The sequence below is a fragment of the Heterocephalus glaber genome, unplaced genomic scaffold, assembly GCF_053883595.1.
Source record: "Heterocephalus glaber isolate CG9 unplaced genomic scaffold, H.glaber_assembly_v1.0 deba00001452, whole genome shotgun sequence".
NCBI classification, from domain to species: domain Eukaryota; kingdom Metazoa; phylum Chordata; class Mammalia; order Rodentia; family Bathyergidae; genus Heterocephalus; species Heterocephalus glaber.
In genome coordinates this window covers 1,768,001-1,786,114 of record NW_028258302.1, presented here as the reverse complement: position 1 = coordinate 1,786,114, position 18,114 = coordinate 1,768,001, and the positions used below count along the sequence as shown (strand labels likewise).

The following is an 18,114-nucleotide window of genomic DNA, read 5'->3' as shown; positions in this document are numbered from 1 at the left end:
TTTTTGAAAATTTACTAAAAATGGAGAGAAAAGCACCTCCCTAAACATAGAAGATTGCCTCTACATTGGAGAGCTTTCCACTACATTTACCTTTTGCTTCTTGCCCTAGATTTGCTCTATATTTGAGTAATGATTTACCTCTCAAATATTGTAGAACTGTTCTTGAGTTTAACATGATCTTCCTCCTGGTACCAGGCAGGGACCAATTGGTGAGCTCTGTCCTGTGGTAAAGAGTATGGGGTGTGGAGAAAACTTAGCCAGCCATGCCACTTAGGCACATATCTTAATCTTTTTCTTCATGTATGACATGCGGATAATACTCCCTGCAAAGTGATACCACGTTGGCTGTGAGGATTAAGTAAAAACAACAAAGGAAAATGGTTGAGATTATTGTTTTTTCTTACTTAGCAACACTTGCCAGTGTCATGCTGGAGCCCTGCTTGATTCTTTTTTTTTTTTTTTTTGGTACCAAGGGTCGAACTCAGCTCCTTCTGCTTGCAACACAGGCGGCGGAACCACTGAGCTAAATCTCTGGCCCTGCTTCATTCTTGAATCCTTGAAAACTCAAAGCTCTGTTCACTCCTAAGTTTGGGAGTACATAAGTATAATGCAGTATCCCCTGAATGATCTGTAGTGTGGTTCAGAATACAATTTGAAAAGCTACCATTATTATCTACATTAATACTTGATTTAGGGGGGAAGGATGTAGCTTGCCTAGTATGCACAAGGCTCTGGGTTTGATCCCCAGCACAGCTAAATAATAATAAAATACAATTCATGCCAGGCATGATGGCACTGGCCAGTATTCCCAGCTACTCAGGCTGAGGCAGGAGGATCATGTTCGAGGCCAGCCTGGGATGTAGCTCAGTGGTACAGTGCCCCTGGGCTTCCCCCCAGCCTCATACAATTCATGATATTTCATGGCATTGGGAAGAGTAATTCAGTGTGTCCTATAGACAACAGAGATACAATAAATTTTAGTTGAGAAAATTTGAACAGAAATATTAAGATAAATACTTCATTAAAGCACAAAGTATGACATTGAGCAGAGGAAAAATAACTGCAGCAGCCAAGACTGTTCTGGAAGCAGCAGTTATTTGAATATGAATTTTAAATGAACTTCAGGTCCAATTGACAAAACCTCAAAAGCAGTAGCTGCAGTGTTGATGGGGCATGAAGTAAAAGCCTGATTTTCGTCCCTACATTCATAGCCTCACGAGGATGATGATTCTTTGTTGAATGTACAGTGGAGATAAAGTTAAAGCTAGCAGTGATCTTTATGATTATTACATCTTGTTGGAAACCCGTTTTGTTAATGCTCAAAAATCACCACATGGAGTTGAAGTGTTTCCTCCTTCAGTTTATTATCTATGCAGAATACTTAAAGTGTTTACACAAGCAAAAATTCCAGGAGTGTGTGTGTGCCTACAGCAAATTGAAATGTTTAAAGAAAAAGGAGCATAAGTCAATGAAAGAAAATAAGAAACTTGATCCAAATTGGAGAACCAAGAAAACTTTCCTTGAGGTGATGTTGAAATGAGTTAAGTGGGGCTGCAGGTGGTGAACATTTAGATCAGAGAAAAAATATAGGGGCTTTGTTGCCAGAGGGAGAAGGTGAAGCACTTATATAAAATAAGGGTAAGATCCAACCAGATACATAATGCGTATAGAACTACCAGGGCCAGGGATTTAGCTCAGTGGTTCTGCCACCTACCTCGCAAGCGCAAGGTCCGGAGTTCAATCCCCAGTACCAAAACAAAACACATAGAACCACCAAAGGTTTGGAAAGATTTGTAACTAGAATATGACCGAGAAGTGTACATGATGTTTGGTATACTAGCAAAGCAAAGGCCCATAAAAACTAAGTAAAAGTAAGTTCTGACAAATACGTGTAATCTTGGCCTGGGAGTAGGGGGTGGCATTTAAAATGATGCTGAAGTTTTGTTAAATTTTGTGATTTAAAGTTTTATTTTGCATTACATATTAAGAGATACGACTCACCTAAGCCAAATTTCTAGTGCTTAAGGGCTTCAGCCTTTGTGTTAATTGTGGCCAGTCCAGTTTCTTCATTTTTACAATTAAATCCAAAAGTGTGATTCCTTAGGCATCCCAGGTGATTAATGGCAATTCTAGGCGTAAAATTCTGAACTCCAGACCTAGTACCCTACCCTTTGAAGGATGACTTGGCGGGAACACGTTCGAGAACTAGAAGGTCCCATCACAAGGCGAAGCATGTCAGTTGCAAATACTAGCTACTGGTATTCTGGTTACTGCAGTATCCGAGCCAATGGAATGAGGTATACTAACGATGCAGTTGAAAGAGTTCCACCCCACGGCCCAAAGGCCAATGGTGTGCGCTGTAACAACGGTCCTGGCAGGAAAAGCAATCCATGGCACCAATGCCGTGCGTCGTATCTGTGGTTCCCACCGGAAGGACGCCTTTGCGTACGTGTGGCTAGCGCGGTTGCTATGACGCCCTGGCTCCTTAGGAACCTGGCCCTGTAGTCTCTTGGGCCAGGAATTTAGCAACGCCGGGACCCTTTGCAGCACACAAGAGAAAATTTTTGGTCTTCTTCCTGAAGTTCCGACTCAGTCCCGAGAAGGAAAACGTTCATTCTTCCCCCTTTCCACATTTCACGTCTTTTCCGCTTCTCTTCCAAGAATGACCCGAAACTACAGGAGGAGTGCCTTTCTGCCTGGACATTTCTAGCCCCAGGTTGGAGGGATTCTGCTGCAAGGGTTTTCCTGTTTTCCTGGACTCAGCTGCCAAAGGCATTTAGTATGAGGTGCCGCTTTTATTTAGAGAGCGGCTTAGAACACGCTCGGTGAGTTAGGTAGGCGTTGTTTTTCTCCCTTCACGGGTGAGGAGGCGCGCACCCTAACTGATGACGGCTCCCCAAGGCCCAGGCCGCTACAAAGTCCACGGAGGCTGTCACAGCTTACTTTTACTTGCAGGCCGGTGAGCAAAGAACTGCCGTTTCCTGCTTTTTTGGCCGATGTTCGTCGCGCAGAACCTTGAATCCGGACGAAGCTTTGGAGGTCCTTGGTAACCTCAGCGTCAGAGGTCATCAAGTCAGTTACCTTCTGCCTTTCAAGCTACAACTTCATCCACTTCTCTCATCACTCTGAGCACCAGTTCTTCGATCTGTTCATCCCACAGCCATTTTCACCCTTTCCTGTTCACACTGCACATTATTGCGTTTCCATTCATCGCTACCACTTCTGTCATTTACAGACCACCTCTTTTCCGTTTTCCTGCTCTGATGCTTTGCATGGCTAATTATTGCACATTCTCCAGCTATACAATCACTGGGAAATTTTTCTGTGTTTCTCTGCGCCATGGCATACTTTCTGTGGGGTAAACTAGAATGGTGACGAACGTACACATTGGCAAATACAAACATTAAATTGATGAAAACCTAGTGTGTTTTGAAAAGGGAGGAAAATCAGCGGTTGTATAAGCCCATTTCAGGCTTTATATATATAAAGAAAGTTGTTCCTAGTTTATAATTTGGTAAATATTAAAGTAGGCATAAATATTAGTGATGTGTTTATAACTTGTGAAAAAATAATTCAGAAATTATTATATAATAGAGAATTTCAGCTTTAAGACCGTAGGATAGAGGGCTGGTGATTTAGCTCAGTGGTTCCGCCGCCTGCCTCGCAAGTGGAAGGTCCCAAGTTTGATCCCCAGTACCGGAAAAAAAAAAACAAAACAAAACCAAAAAGACCGTATGATAGAATTGCTCAAGAAAAGATACTTGAAACACTTATTGTGGCTCTTCTTTATGTCAGTTCCCGAATCAGAAAACATTGCGTTTGATGTGAACAAACAAGAAATGATTGAAAATACGTATTTTTTGGCAAATGAGCAGGCTCAGTAATCTAATGACTTATAGATGGGCTCTAAGATTAATTCATTAATTGTAAGATTAATTTTGGACCCATGAAATTTTATTTTAGCTTGGGAAGCTTGATTTAATTTGTCTTACAGTTTGTGTTCCTTGTTGACTCATTTCTTCCTCACTGTTTAGGTTTAAATATAAAACTATTTTGAGAATATATAAAGTACACATTTGAGAAAGGTATCGAGAACTATAATGATTTAGACATTTTTATTTCTCAGGCCAATTGAAGTGGTATTTGTGATATTTCATTCTCAGCTCAGGTTTCCAACTACTGAAAATTCAACTTTCTCTTTTATATTATGTTAGAAAATAAAAAGAGCTATTCGGCTTTTTTCAACTTTTCACATTAAATAGACCTGAGTAAATTTTAACTCTTTAAAAAGTAGGCTATTTGTACTCGCTTCGGCAGCACATATACTAAAAAGTAGGCTATTGGATGCTGTTTTATAAGGGGCTCTTGTCTTCCAATATGACAAAGTTAATACAAATTAAAGGTTTTTTTCTTACAGTAACACAGTTCCAAACCTGGTGTGGAGAGGGACTTTCCCTCTAAGAGACACTTGGTGATGTATGGAAACCTTTTTAAGTTGTCATTCTGGGATGTGCCTTTTCGATGTAGTTGGTGAAGTACAGGGCTGCTGCTGAACATCCTACTGTTTGCACAGAACATCCCATAAAACAAAGAATTGTCCAGGCCAAAGTGTCATACTGACAAGGTTGAGAAACTGTCCTAACATAACAACAATTTTTCTCTTTTGTGTACAGTCCTTCCTCAGGTGTACATTTTTACATAGTTATAATGTACATCTTGGCTTTCTTTTTAACTTTATATTTTTAAACTTCCCACATTGCTGCATTCTTTTCAACATTTTTTTTTAAAGTGTATTTTTCTTTTGGGAATTGAAAAGGAAAACAACTGCATAATGCTGTATTTCACATGTCTGGTTGTTTTTGCACAGTACTGGGGATTGAACCCAAGGATGCTCTACAACTGAGCTACATCCCCAGGCCTGTATATTTTTTAATTTGAGATAAGGTCTCCTAAGTTGCCCAGACTGACTTCAAACTTGTGATTCTCCTGCCTCAGCCTCCCAAGTACCTGGGATTACAAACCTACGCCACCCTGTCTGACTAGATGGCTATAATTTTTTTTTTTGTACCGAGGATCGAACTCGGGTCCTTGCGCTTGTGCAGCAGGTGGCGAAACTACTGAGCTAAATCCCCGGCCCTGTAATTTTTAAGTTACATTTGTATAAAAGGTAAAAAAAAGGTTAGAGTGAAAAAGCCTGGGGTAGAAGATGGGGCTCGGGCCAGGGAATGGAATGAGGAAGGTAGCTGGCTTTAAACTTAGAAATTAAGCTGCGAGGGGAGGGGTAAACTAACAATATTATCTCAAGATCTGCCTTACTAGAATTTTCAAAATTCTCAGCCATCAGGTCTCAGTAATCCACTGGAAAAAATGTTGTTCTAGGATGTTATAACACCATTTTAGGGAGAGGGATCTGAATCTCCAAAGGCAAGGAACTGCAAGAAGCATGGTGGGATCAATAAGTATCTGGCATAAAAGACTAATGCCAAGGAGTAGCAGAAAGGAGGCTGGAGACAGAGGCAGGAGCCAGATTGTGGAGAATTCCTGGTGTCAAATTTAGGGACTTGAACTCTTCCAGAGAGCAAGCAGCAGATGATGTGCATTCAGAGAGCATATTGGATGGGGCCAGCCTGACAGCAGGAACTCAAGTTACAAATGCTACCATCCTGACTGACAAATAATGAGATTGTGGGGAAACAAACCAGAAAAAGCAGGTGTAATATACCAGGCACTGGAGGTCTCACTGTCATTGTAGGATAAGTAAAGTTTATGACAGCAACCACTTTACATTCATTAGGATGCATATTATATATGATGGATATGAGGTCCTTTAATGTTTATTCTTCTCTTCCACAGAAATATGATATTTAGTTTTGTGACTGATCACAAGGCTGCATCCCTTACTGTCAGATGTTGGCATATGACTAAGTTCTGACTGAAATGTCACACACACACATACACACACTTAAAGAAATGTGTTAATAAGTATATGGAGAAATCAGGATCCTTCATTATTGCTGGTGGGAAAATCAAATGGTGCAGCTCCAGTAGAAGATTATTGATGGTTCTTTAAAAAGTTAATCATAAAAATAAATAAATAAATAAAAATAAAATAAAATAAATAAAAAGTTAATCATACAATTACATACCTAACAATTCTTTTCCTAAGTATATACCCCTGAATAATTAAAGCAGGGACTCAAACAGATACTTATACGCTGATGCTCATAGAAGCATCATTAACAATAGTCAAAAAGTAGAGACAATCTAATAACCCTCAACAGATAAATGGATAAACAAAATGTGCTATTTATATACAGTGGAATTTTAGCATTAAAAAGGAAGGAAATCCTGACATATACCACAACATGCATGAACATTTAGCAAGGAAAATAAGACATTATACCAAGTGAAAATAATCCAATACAAGATAAATAATATATGATTCCACTTATGGAAAGTACTTTGAGCAGTCAAAAGTCAAAGAGACAGAAAGAACGATGATTACTACATGTCAGGGAAGGAGAGAAAGGGAAGTTATTGTTTATGGGTTTGGAGTGACTGGGATAATAAAAGGTTCTAAAAATGGATAGTGGTGATGGTGGACAATTGTGAATCCATTTAATGTCATTGAATTGTACACCTAAAAATGGTTGAAATAGTAGCTTTAGGTTATGTGTATTTTATCACAATTTAAAGAGCAGGGCAGGAAGCATGGAAGATAGTGGTCAGAATGGGACATTTGAAGTTTAGAATTCCAGGCTTTTACCACGAGTTAGGATTATGATAGGACTTGGAGGTAGCTGTGGGGATGAGTGGCTAAACGGAATGGAGACTAAAGATCACTGACTGGGGGAGCATGGTGAAATGGAAGAGCTCAGATGAGATGTGCACTAGATGTTGACCCAACCAGCAAGCCCCTCTTTCAACAGCCCTGTTTACCCTGCACTACTTTGTCTCCCCCAAGCATCTGAGTATCCTCCATCTCCTCTTCAACTTCCTTCAACCTAAGACTGTCCCCCTCTACCCTGACAACAGGAAGATGTTCTGTGGGAGCAAGGAACTCATAAAATTCACTTTCTAATCACTCATTATCTCATCAGTTTATCACAAATGCTTTCAACACTGATGTATTTTCTTCCAGTCTTTATGTGTCTGGATTTCACATAGTAATACGTTTGCATTCTGTTGTATAACCATTTTTCCATATCATAGGATGCTATATATTCCTTGTGTCTTGGGCTCTCTGATATAAGGACTAAAATTATAAGTAGTTGTGTGGTGCTCAGAGACCTTGTGGGAGGAATATATGAGTAAGGACCTAATGATGGATGAAGGGTTTTAGTCATAAGATTTTTAGTTATAAGTCATAGGGAAGAAATATGAGGTGCAAAGATTCACACTTATGTCCTTTTTCTTTCAGTATGAGTATCAGATGATAATTATAATTCTAAATATTGCTCACAAAAAAACTATTAATGTGAAAAATGCTAAGTCTGAAAAACTTAGCAAATCAAAGAAAAATAAAATATGATTTTTCCTTTAAAAATGAAAACTGTATATAATTATGTAGACTGTTTACAGCATAACAATCATTATGCACATCACTACAATTTGAATGAGATTAACTTCAAGTTGTATTTGATTATAATAGCAACTCCTATTCATAGTTAGTGGTTCTAGTACTATAGATACTGCTTCATCAGTTTGCAGATATTTATCTTTAACTCACTGTCATAGTGCAAGCTATTATTTTCATCCTTAAAAAGAAATAAAGACAATACTGATGGCAGTCTTAGATCAAGAAGTGTTAGGGGCTAGAGGTGAGACTCAGTGGTAGAGCACACATACAGCATGTATGAGACCCTAGGTTCAACCGCCAGCACCTGCCCACACTGCCAAAAAGAAGTCTTAGAGCTGAATGATATAGAAGTCAACATAAATTGTAAGACAAAATCTTTTAAATCCTTGGTAATACAGAATTAAGAGTTCTGTCCAGCCTCCATGGGATTCCTTTTTTTTTTTTTTTTTCCTCTAACTTTTCAATAGGAAGAACAAAGTCTTCTTCAGACTTTATGATATTGCCAGAGCCCTTTGGGAGATTTTTGAATTATTAAATCACAAACTTCAAAACTGGACCAACAAAAAAGCATGTATTAAAAGGAAACTCCATCATCTGTAATTTGCATTGTATGTGTCATGTCATCATTTTTACTCTAGAAGAAATTATATAGCTGTTCAAAGCTTTACATTTTTTGGTATTGTCAGCTATTTAAGTGCTTATTATAACTGGGTAACATATCAATTAATAGAAAAACTAAAATATGCTTTGCAGAGAGCTTAACTCCAGGCATACAAGTGTATATATTAGATTTCTTGCATCCTCAGTAGTGTGTGTGTACATTTATACATATGTATGTGCTTATCTCTTCCATCAAGGGAAAAAGTGTAATTAAAAGACATCCTTCACCATCTTGAGAAAGAAGGGATCAGCCTCCTTTCTGCTACAGAAGAAAACCCTGTTATTTGTTTGATGCTTTTATTCTAGCACAGTGAAGACAGGCTGAGGACTGCTGCCAGAAATGTAGAAACACTCACAGTGAAGCACATGGAAGAGATGAAAGAATAAGAACTAATAGCATGCAGTTTTACAGATAACCTATGATTTTGTTCAGTGTTTTTCATTAAACTGGCACATTCAAAATTAACATTGAATATCACTGTACAGTTTTCAGAGTGCTCACATGTAATCTTTTTTTCCCATGAAACAGCAGCAATCTGTTTTGGTTTCTGGTAGAGTCATGTGCAGATTCAAAGTGGCTTTCATTTACTTGATAAAGTCATCCTAATGTCAGGAACTGACTCTCCATGGGACTCTATTCCTTGAAGGGTTAGAAACCTCATTAGTCAGTGTTCTGAGTGTGGGTCTGCTTTCCAAAGATGATCTTGTATTAACTGAACTCATAAAGATGTATGTACATAAACACCCACTTATTGGCAATAAGAAATACAACTGCTAGAGGAATCCCACATATTTCCAGTGGTAGATGGATTCTCTTACAGGCATATTATCTGGGAAGCTAAATTTTATTTATTTTTTCCAGTTTTAAATTTTTTTATTAGCACATATTTGCAGTACATCATGATTACATTCCTTGTGGGGAGCTGTTTCATGTATATAATACATCTTAGTTTTCTTCACCCCCATCCTCTTCCCTCATACCCCCTTCCACTGAAAGCTGAATTTTTATCAGATAATTACTCGGTGAACAAATGATTCTCAATTCTTTAGCAATTCTCAATTCTTATAGCACTGACTGAGATAGCCAGATTTCCACAGTGGAACTATTTAGACCTGCCCACATTTCTGGACCTCTTATATTGTAGGACTAGAGCACCAAGCACTTAGATGGGTGGGTAATGTAATTTTTTGACTATTACACTTTTTGATGTTTCTAATACTGATCGACCTACTTCCTGACATAGTCTTTTTTTAAATGAGCTAATAAATTCACACAGGTTTGCTGGGGACCTCTTTCCACATCTCAAACAAATAACTTGTTGATTTTTAAGTTTAGTGATTCAAGGGTAATCCAGTTTCCAGATTCTTAATGACGCACCTCCTTTAGAACAAAAAGCAGAATAGCATAATAGAGCATGAACTTCAACAGGCACCCAGGTGTTAGGGAAGTTGGTGAAAACTGCCTAGGGTGTGTTTTTGTGTATGCTTGGGCAATTTACTCAACTTTGTTGAGCTCAAAATTCTTCTGTGAAATAGCTTCTTTAAAGAGTTTTTTGAGATTCACACAAATTAGTATGTGCAAAATGTTCCACATAAGTACTTAGCACCTAATCAGAATTCAGTAAAGTATAGCTACTGTGATTAGTAATGAATATCATTGATTTGATGTTTTAAAGAAGAGGAGACTGAAGCTTAAAGGGAAGTGGTAAAGAAATTCCTGTGTTCCTTCTACCAGATCATCTAGCACTTAGGTAGGTAACGTAATTTTTTTTACTATTAACCACATTTTGACATTCTAGAATAAGCTGACTTATTGGACATATTTTGAGGAATTGTCCAATAAGCTTCCACACAATTCAGCATAACAATTCAGTTATTTTGTAGTCTACTTCTGAGCAATTTGTCATAGTCAAGAGTTCAGTCTCAGCCAGGGTGGTGGCACAAACCTATAATCTCAGCACTCTTGGAGGCTGAAAGAGAAGGATTGCAAGTTCAAGCCCAACCCAGGGCAAATTAGCAAAACACCATCTCAGAATAAAAAAGGATGAGGAAGTAGCTCAGTGCAAAGGCCCTGGGTTCAATCCCCAGTACAACACACATGCACACACAAAGTTCAGATCCTGGTTTTGCCCCATCTGAGTATGAATTCTAGATCCTATCTTATTACTTGTGTGACAAAGCACGTCCTTTACCTTTCTAAGTAAGCCTATTCCCTCACATGTAATGTAGGAGTATAATAGTCCCTTATGGTTGTGATAATAAATATTTGACATCCTAAATATAGTACCTGGAGCATATATATTAGCTACATAAGTTACCTTTTGTTAAGCTGTCATATTAGCCATATTAGAAACTATTTTTAAAGACTGCTCAAAGTTATTTTAATGTAATTAGCTATTACCATTTCAAACATATTAATCATTGGTTTTAACATCACAGTAAACCCATAATTATTGCGTAGATTTTTCTGTGTTCAGTATTGTGATATTTTATAAAACACATATAAGTAGACTTAATTTGAAACTTGATATGTTACTAAGAAAAAAACTTTATGACTGTCTCAAAAATTTGTAGTTAGGTATATTATGGGAAACAGTGTCTGTGATAACATAAGACAATTGAAAGGAAATGGAGTCGGGCGGGGGAGAAAGTGAGAAAGATACAGTTAAGGAAACCTGGGTTTTCTGTTTATTTCTCAGATTGTAGTTATGATAGAAAGGTGATCTCCTAATGACTCTTTCACTGACTGGACTTTTAATAGAGTTAAAATATAAGCCATGGACTAAGAGTAAGAAAATGCATTGTTTTCTTTTTAGGTGAAAGATTACACAAACTATGTAATTTACCTGAAGGAAAAGAACCATTTCTCATAGTTATGAAAAGGAACATGAACAGCTTAGATGTGAATTTAAAGAGCTCCAACTCAAACGGTAATTTTTCTATTTGTGAAAATATAAACTTTTATTTTTTCCAATTCTAAACACTAATACTTGACAGTTGAAGAAAATTTGGAGGATGTATAGAAGTAGAATAAGGGGGAAAATTACTATATAACTTATCCCAAGAAAAATACTTCTTATGTTTTAGGTATATTTTCTTACTATATTCTGACACAGTCTGAATTGTGCATGTGAGAGGGTGCAGGTGTTAATTTTTTTCAGTGTCTACTGTGCACTTACCACACTGTAACATAGTTACCCTGTCAGCCCTTCTGGAACAGAGATCACATCCTAGTTTTAGTAGTTTCCCCATAGCATCTACTTTGTAAAGTACCTAGTGTAGGCACGCAAAACTTTACCTCTTCTCTTTTATTTTTATTTTCTTAATGGTTTTTGTCATTTGGTGGGCTCAGGAATTGATATAAGTCAGATTCATAAGAAAAGCATACAGATTTATTTAATATAACTTCCTGTCCTTAGTGATAAGAATGTTCCTAAAGAATGTTTACATACCTGTAATCCCTGCTCTCTGGGAGGCTCAAGCAAGAGGATTCCAAGTTCAAGGCCAGCTTGGGCAGTTTAGAAACTTAGTGAGGAGGGAATCTTTCACATGGGAATTTTATCTTCTGCTTTTGAGAAATAGAATTCCTTCTGTCCTTCTAGTCAGAATGATCTTGTATCTGATGTTTTCAAGTGCCTTTAACTCAAAATAGTCAATATACCAAAGTGGTATAGTTTTACCTTCTTTGATAGCATATTTAGGTCTCATAAAATATGTATCAAGTACTACAAAACAACAGGAAAAATTATAGAGAGGAGCCCTTTGTACTAGTCTCTTTAACTCCACAAATTAGATGGACAGAGATAATATTATTATTATCACTATTATATTTACCAGACATCCACTATTTTGTGTATTCTGCATTTTTCCTTTCATCTCAGATATTCCATTTGGAATCATTTTTCTCTTAGGACTTCCCTTTACAAGGATCTATTGAGGAAAAAATATTTTCTTTCAAATCTCTGGTGTACAGAAAGTTGTCATAGGATATATTTCATTATGTTCTGCATTTTTTTCTTTCTTGATTTCCATGGGTATGAGTTTTATTCTGCTGATTTGAATGTTTGCATTCTGTTTTTATTCATATGATTGTTACATTTGAAGAGTTTTCTTTAATTTCTTTCAGCATTTTTAGTTATTCTTACAGCAGGGTTCTTCCAGGCCTCTAATCTGCCATATTGCAAGAAACAGAGAATGCTGTATGTGCTGCTGCCAACCTGTTTTTGGATGTAAATTAATTCACAAGGGATTGATAACCAAGAGAATGATGTCATTATAATGTGAGAGTTCACATACAGCTTTTCTCAGCATGTTAATGATTTGGGCTACAAGCAAGGCAGCTGTGTGCTGCTTAATGATAGGATACATTTTGAGAAATGATTTGTGAGAGATTTTGTCATTGTGTGAACATTATAGATTGTTCTTATAGAAACTTAAGACAGCTATAACATCACAAGGTAATATAAATCTATGAGAGGGCCGGGGATTTAGCTCAGTGGTGCTGCCGCCTGCCTCACAAGCACAAAGTCCTGAGTTTGATCCTTGGTATCAAAAAAAAAAAAAAAAAACCTATGAGACCACTGTTGTGTATGTGATTTATCACTGACTGAATCATTATGCAGCACATAACTTTGTAAATCTTATGCATCCCACTTTTTTCCTTTGAGTTCAGTTTGGCCACATGTTTTGCTTTGGAAATGCTTATTGTGCAGATATCCCCAATCTTTGTGCATTTTGCCTTTGTTTCCTTAACTCTGCAATCTCAGCTCCTTCTTTAACCCACCTTTATATCAACCCTATTTTTTTTTTTTTGTGGTACCGGGGATCAAACTCAGGACCTTGAGGTTGCAAGGCAGGTGCGGTGCCACTGAGCTAAATCCCTGGCCCAACCATAATTTAAAAAATGACAAAGTCCTATATTTTTTACAACCTTCCTTTACTTTTTAAGAATTTGAAATGTGTTTAAACATACCATTATAACTATTAGAATTGTCAGTGTTTTTACAACACTCTAGTTATACAGTGATAAAAGTTTTAAGTAGCTTTCCTCATAAACCTATTATTTTTCAATAAGTGAGCAGTTTTGCAAAGTACAATTTTGGGATTTTTTTTAGGAACACATGTCTATCACAGCAGAAATGCCTAATGAAAGGACGTATTCTGAAAGTGGAGTTAATACAATTTGTTAGTGTACTCAATGTTGGATGGGAGAAAAGGAGATAAGTCACTGATGATTGAAAGCTTCTTGACCTGAGCAATTAGACTATTGGAGTTTCTAACTGTCAGATGGAAGAGGTAGATGTGGGAAGCGCAGCTGGGGGAAGGGGTAATTTGAGGTTATATTAGACATCCGAGTGAAATGTCAAACAAACTATTGTGTATATTCCTGGAATGCCAAGCAAGGTGGAGATATAAATTTGGGAGTTATTAGTATATAGCTGATATAAAGCTTTAGGACTACAGGAGATAATACAGAGAGCAAACATAGGGAGAAGAAAAGGTCCAGGGCTGGGTTTGTGGGATGTTCCTGTAGTTATTGATTGTAAAGGTGAGAAATCAGCGAAGGGGTCTGAGAAAGAGTGGCATGCAAGACAGGAGGAAGACCTTCAGAACTGGTATCCTGGAAGAAGAAGGATAAAGTATTTTAAGAAAAGGATGTGAACAACTGGGTTAAATGCCTTGATAGATATGTGGAATGAGGACCTATAACCACCCACTGGATCTAGCCACGACATAACGAGTGCTGTTTCTGTGGAATGTTAGATGTGAAAGCCTGATTGGAGTGAATTCAGGAAAGCAGCAATAGGAGAGAAAAAGGAACCACAAGCATGGCTAATCTTTTCTTGAAGTTAACACTATAAAGAAAATGAAGAAATGGGGCAGAAGCTGAAGGGGGGATGTGAGGTTGAAGGAAGATGGTTTTTGTTAGATGGAAGATATTACAGTGTATCTCTAAAATAGTTATAATGCTCAATTGGGAAGAAAGTTTGAGGCAATACATAGAGGAGTCAGCTGCAAGTGTCATTTTTTCATTATTTGTTTGCAATTTTGAGGATTGAACCCAGAGCCTTCTGCATGCTAAGCAGACATTCTTCCACTGAGTTACATCTCCAGCCCAAGAAAGTAGTCTTTAGGATAAAAAGAAATGGGATCCAATGTTCACTGGGAGTGAAGATTTGGTCCCATCATAGGAGCAAGGACAGTTCATTAGTTTTACAAATGGGAAAAGTATACGGAAGCTGGGAGATTGGGTAAGGTGAGCTTGTGGTTGTTCTCTTTGGAGATCTTTAGAGGATGGAGAAGTAGGTGAGAGAGGGGGGATGAAATAATGTTCTAGGTCTATAGAGGTGAGAGTAATGACCAGGGACATGTAGGTAGATTGCTGGGCAGTAGTAAGAGTTCACTTGGGATTAGTAGACCTAAATTTAAAGTGATACAAAATAGTGCTGCTTGTACAGTTTTCTCCAACTGTGTTTGACTGCTGGAGTGAGGTGCAGGAGAGATGGAAAGTTGCATTTAAATAGGCTAGAGCTTTGCCAAGCCAGTGTAATGGAAGGGCAGAGGAGCAAGGGAGCTGTGAATGTTTTGAGGGGGAATTATAATGATGGACCATAGGATCTAAGCTGGATGAAAGAGTAAATGAGAAGAAGAGCAGAGTAAGGAACCTTGAAAATTGTCTAGCTGGGCACAGTGGCACACACCTGGGATCCCAGCACTTGGGAGGCTGCGGCAGGAGAATCACCATGAGTTCAATGCCAGCGTGGGCTCCATAGTGAGCTCAAGGCCAACCTGAACTGCTTAGCAAGACCTGGTCTCAAAACAAACAAAAAAAAGTGTCTATGGTCAGAGAATTATAGTTCCCAGTATAGTGGAAAACTTACTCAAGCTAGGGTGCTAGAAGTACACAGGAAAAGATGATTAGAGAATAGGATGCTTGAAATTGGGACGAGGGAGAGGATACTGTTTTTAGTAATAAAAGGATTAGGGAATTCCTTTAGAATAGGTGGGAGAGGTAGGTTAGAGAATAGATCGCTGGAACTTATTGGTGAAAACACTGAGAAGACAGGGTACTGACTGGAATAATTATCTACCCAAATATTGAAAATACTAAGAATTATTGGCAGGATTAGTTGAACGATCATGGACAAGTTATGTGGATATTTGGTGCTTCAATCTTCACACCTTAAGTGGGGATAATAATGGTTCCTATCTTTATTGAGCCAAAGTAAGGATTGAGATAAATGTATCGTAAGTCCTTAGTATACTACCCACCACATATTAGGTCCTCAATAAAATGACAAAGATATGGGTTGAACAAAAACTCAAATTTGAGCCCGTAATAAGATTTTCATAAAAATAAGAACCAAGAAAGATTATGTAAAGGTGCAAATTTCCAATGATGAATGTCATTATACTGTACACCTAAAATGTACCAATAAAATTAATTAAAAAAAGATTTTCATAAAAGGATACCTTTGCCTTTTATTAAATGAAAATTTTAAAGCTGTGCAACAGAAAGAATATCTGCTGCTTTTGAGAGCCTATTCTTACTATTTTTTGTTATTTCTCAAAGTTTTCAAAACACTCTGGAGAGATGGAGAGATGAATGTTAGTATCAGTGTAGCTTATTTTAAAAATTAATTTAAAAATCTAAGAACTCACTGTACATCTTACAGCAAGTGTTTGTTTTTGAGACAGGCTCTCACTATATAGTTCACGCTGGCCCTGCACTTTCTGTGTAGCCCAGGCTAGCCTCAAACTCACAACAATCCTCCTGCCTCAGCCTCCTGAGTACTGCTTATAACAAGTTATTTGCCTGTGTTTTCTTTAGCACTTTTGTTTCTGTTACTTATTCCAAACAGGAGCCCAAGTAAAGGAATCTGAAGAAATGTTGTATGAAGAAGGCTTGTCCAAAATAGCTGTGAATGGCCCCAATGAACAGACTGAATACTTACTGGTGGAAAGAAGTACACCCTTGGGGAAATTGGAACTTGTGGACTCCAAGTCAGACTCTCAAAAATATATGAGCAGTAACCTACAGAAAGAATTCCCTCAGGTATTCCAAAATCAAATAAGGGCAGGCCAGTTTTAAATGTGTTCATTCATTTAAACATTCATTCATTCAACAAAAAAAAAACAAAAAAAAACATTCATTCATTCATTCATTCATTCAAATACCAGGAAACCAGTTTAATCATGTTTAAGAATACAGCCTTTGGATTTAAAAAGACTTCCTCTGTCACTTACTAGCAGTATGTATTAGAACAAGTTAGCTAACTTTTGTAAGCCTCACTTTCCACATCTGTAAAATCTGACATCAATTCAAGTACTCCACAGGATGATCATGAAAGTGGAATAGCAATGTATGTAAAGCTCTAGAATACTTCATACTTATTAATTAGCAGTACTATTGTTTATTGAGAATTTATCATGTGCCATCTGTGTACTGCTGGTTGTAGAAACAAATTCAAATTAAACTTGCTCTGGACCTGCAAGGAATTTAGCAGGGCCTGATCTATTTGCCAATCATATTTGAAATAATGTTTGTTTTAATTTTGTTGATTTTTAAACTCAAAGCACATAGTTAAATAAATACAAGCAAAATAAATTAGAATAGTGCCAGGGATTTAACTCAGTGGTTCTGCCGCCTGCCTGGTGAGCACAAGGTCCCAAGTTTGATACCTGGTACCCCCCCCCAAAAGAAAGTAGAATAAAAAAATGAGTCATCTCACCCAAATACGCAATTCTATACTCCTGTTACCATTACCAACAATTTTTAATTAAACATTTTAAAATACATGCATGATCAGTTTTTATTTTCCCTTTCTGAAAATTTCCATTCATTTAAAATATAAATTATATTTGCTTACACATCTTGTTTTATTTTCCATCATTAGTGTGTATATGTCACCTTAGTCTTTTTTGACAACATATATATTTTTTGTTTGCTTTTTTTGTTTGTTTGTGTTTTTTGTTTTTTGAGACACGGTCTCTCTACATAGTTCAGGCTGGCCTTGAACTCACTATGCAGTCCACACTGGCCTTTAACTCCCAGAAATCCTCCTGCCTCAGCCTCCTGAGTGCTGGGCTTACAGGGGTGCACCACCACACCCAGTGACAACATTTATGTTCTTATTTATGGGTGCAGCAACATGTATGTAACTACTTTTTTGTTGGATGGCACAGAATGAAGAGATGACATTTAATGCCATAAATAAAGATTTCTTTAAAAATATTTTATTATGGGGCCGGGGATTTAGCTCAGTGGCACTGCACCTACCTTGCAAGCTCAAGGTCCTCAGTTCGATCCTCAGTACCAAAAAAAAAATTTATTGTGAAATACATCATATATGAAGAAAAATGATAAAAGTTATAAGCACCATTTAACAAATGTAGAGAAAACAGCCTTGTAACTATGAGCCCTGTCAAGAATACATTGCTGATACCTTAGAAGCTCTCTTTGTATCTTTTTAAAAATCACAACCTTTGTTCTCCTCACAAAGGTCTGTAACCCTAAACAATAGAGTAGTATACTTTTGCCTATTTTTGAACATTATATAAACTAGAGGATCAAATATTGTATATTTATTCTTAATCAGCTTGCCATTGCTATATATTATTCCATTGGGTGAATGTGACAATGTCCATCATACATTGATTTGACATTTCCTATTTATATCTGTTATGAACATACTGTTATCTGTCCATTTTGTCACTATGAATACATCCAATTGTGTAGGGTATATACTCAGATTTAGGGAACTAGACTATGTGGAGCTTCGCCTTTATTTGATTATGTCAAACTGTCTTTTTAAGTAGTGGTTCCAGTCTGTAGAGGCACCAATAGTGTAAGAAGAGTTCCTTTGCTCCTCATC

The 18,114-nt window shown here is 37.3% G+C and overlaps 1 protein-coding gene across 22 annotated transcripts in view; it reads left to right on the top strand.

Moving 5' to 3' along the window:
* The first annotated feature begins 137 nt into the window (after positions 1 to 137).
* Positions 138 to 18,114, top strand: part of Ccdc30 (coiled-coil domain containing 30) — a 121,284-nt gene continuing 103,307 nt past the window's right edge. For 8 of the 22 annotated variants that reach the window (XM_087215164.1, XM_087215182.1, XM_087215170.1 and 5 more), the window contains exons 1-3: positions 138 to 9,990; positions 11,056 to 11,169; positions 16,102 to 16,295. In XM_087215164.1, the coding sequence (XP_087071290.1) occupies positions 11,115 to 11,169; positions 16,102 to 16,295 (249 nt within the window). In that variant the 5' untranslated portion in view covers positions 138 to 9,990; positions 11,056 to 11,114. The remainder of the gene's footprint in view (positions 9,991 to 11,055; positions 11,170 to 16,101; positions 16,296 to 18,114) is intronic. The other 14 variants (XM_087215155.1, XM_087215157.1, XM_087215154.1 and 11 more) reach the window with 14 other exon arrangements.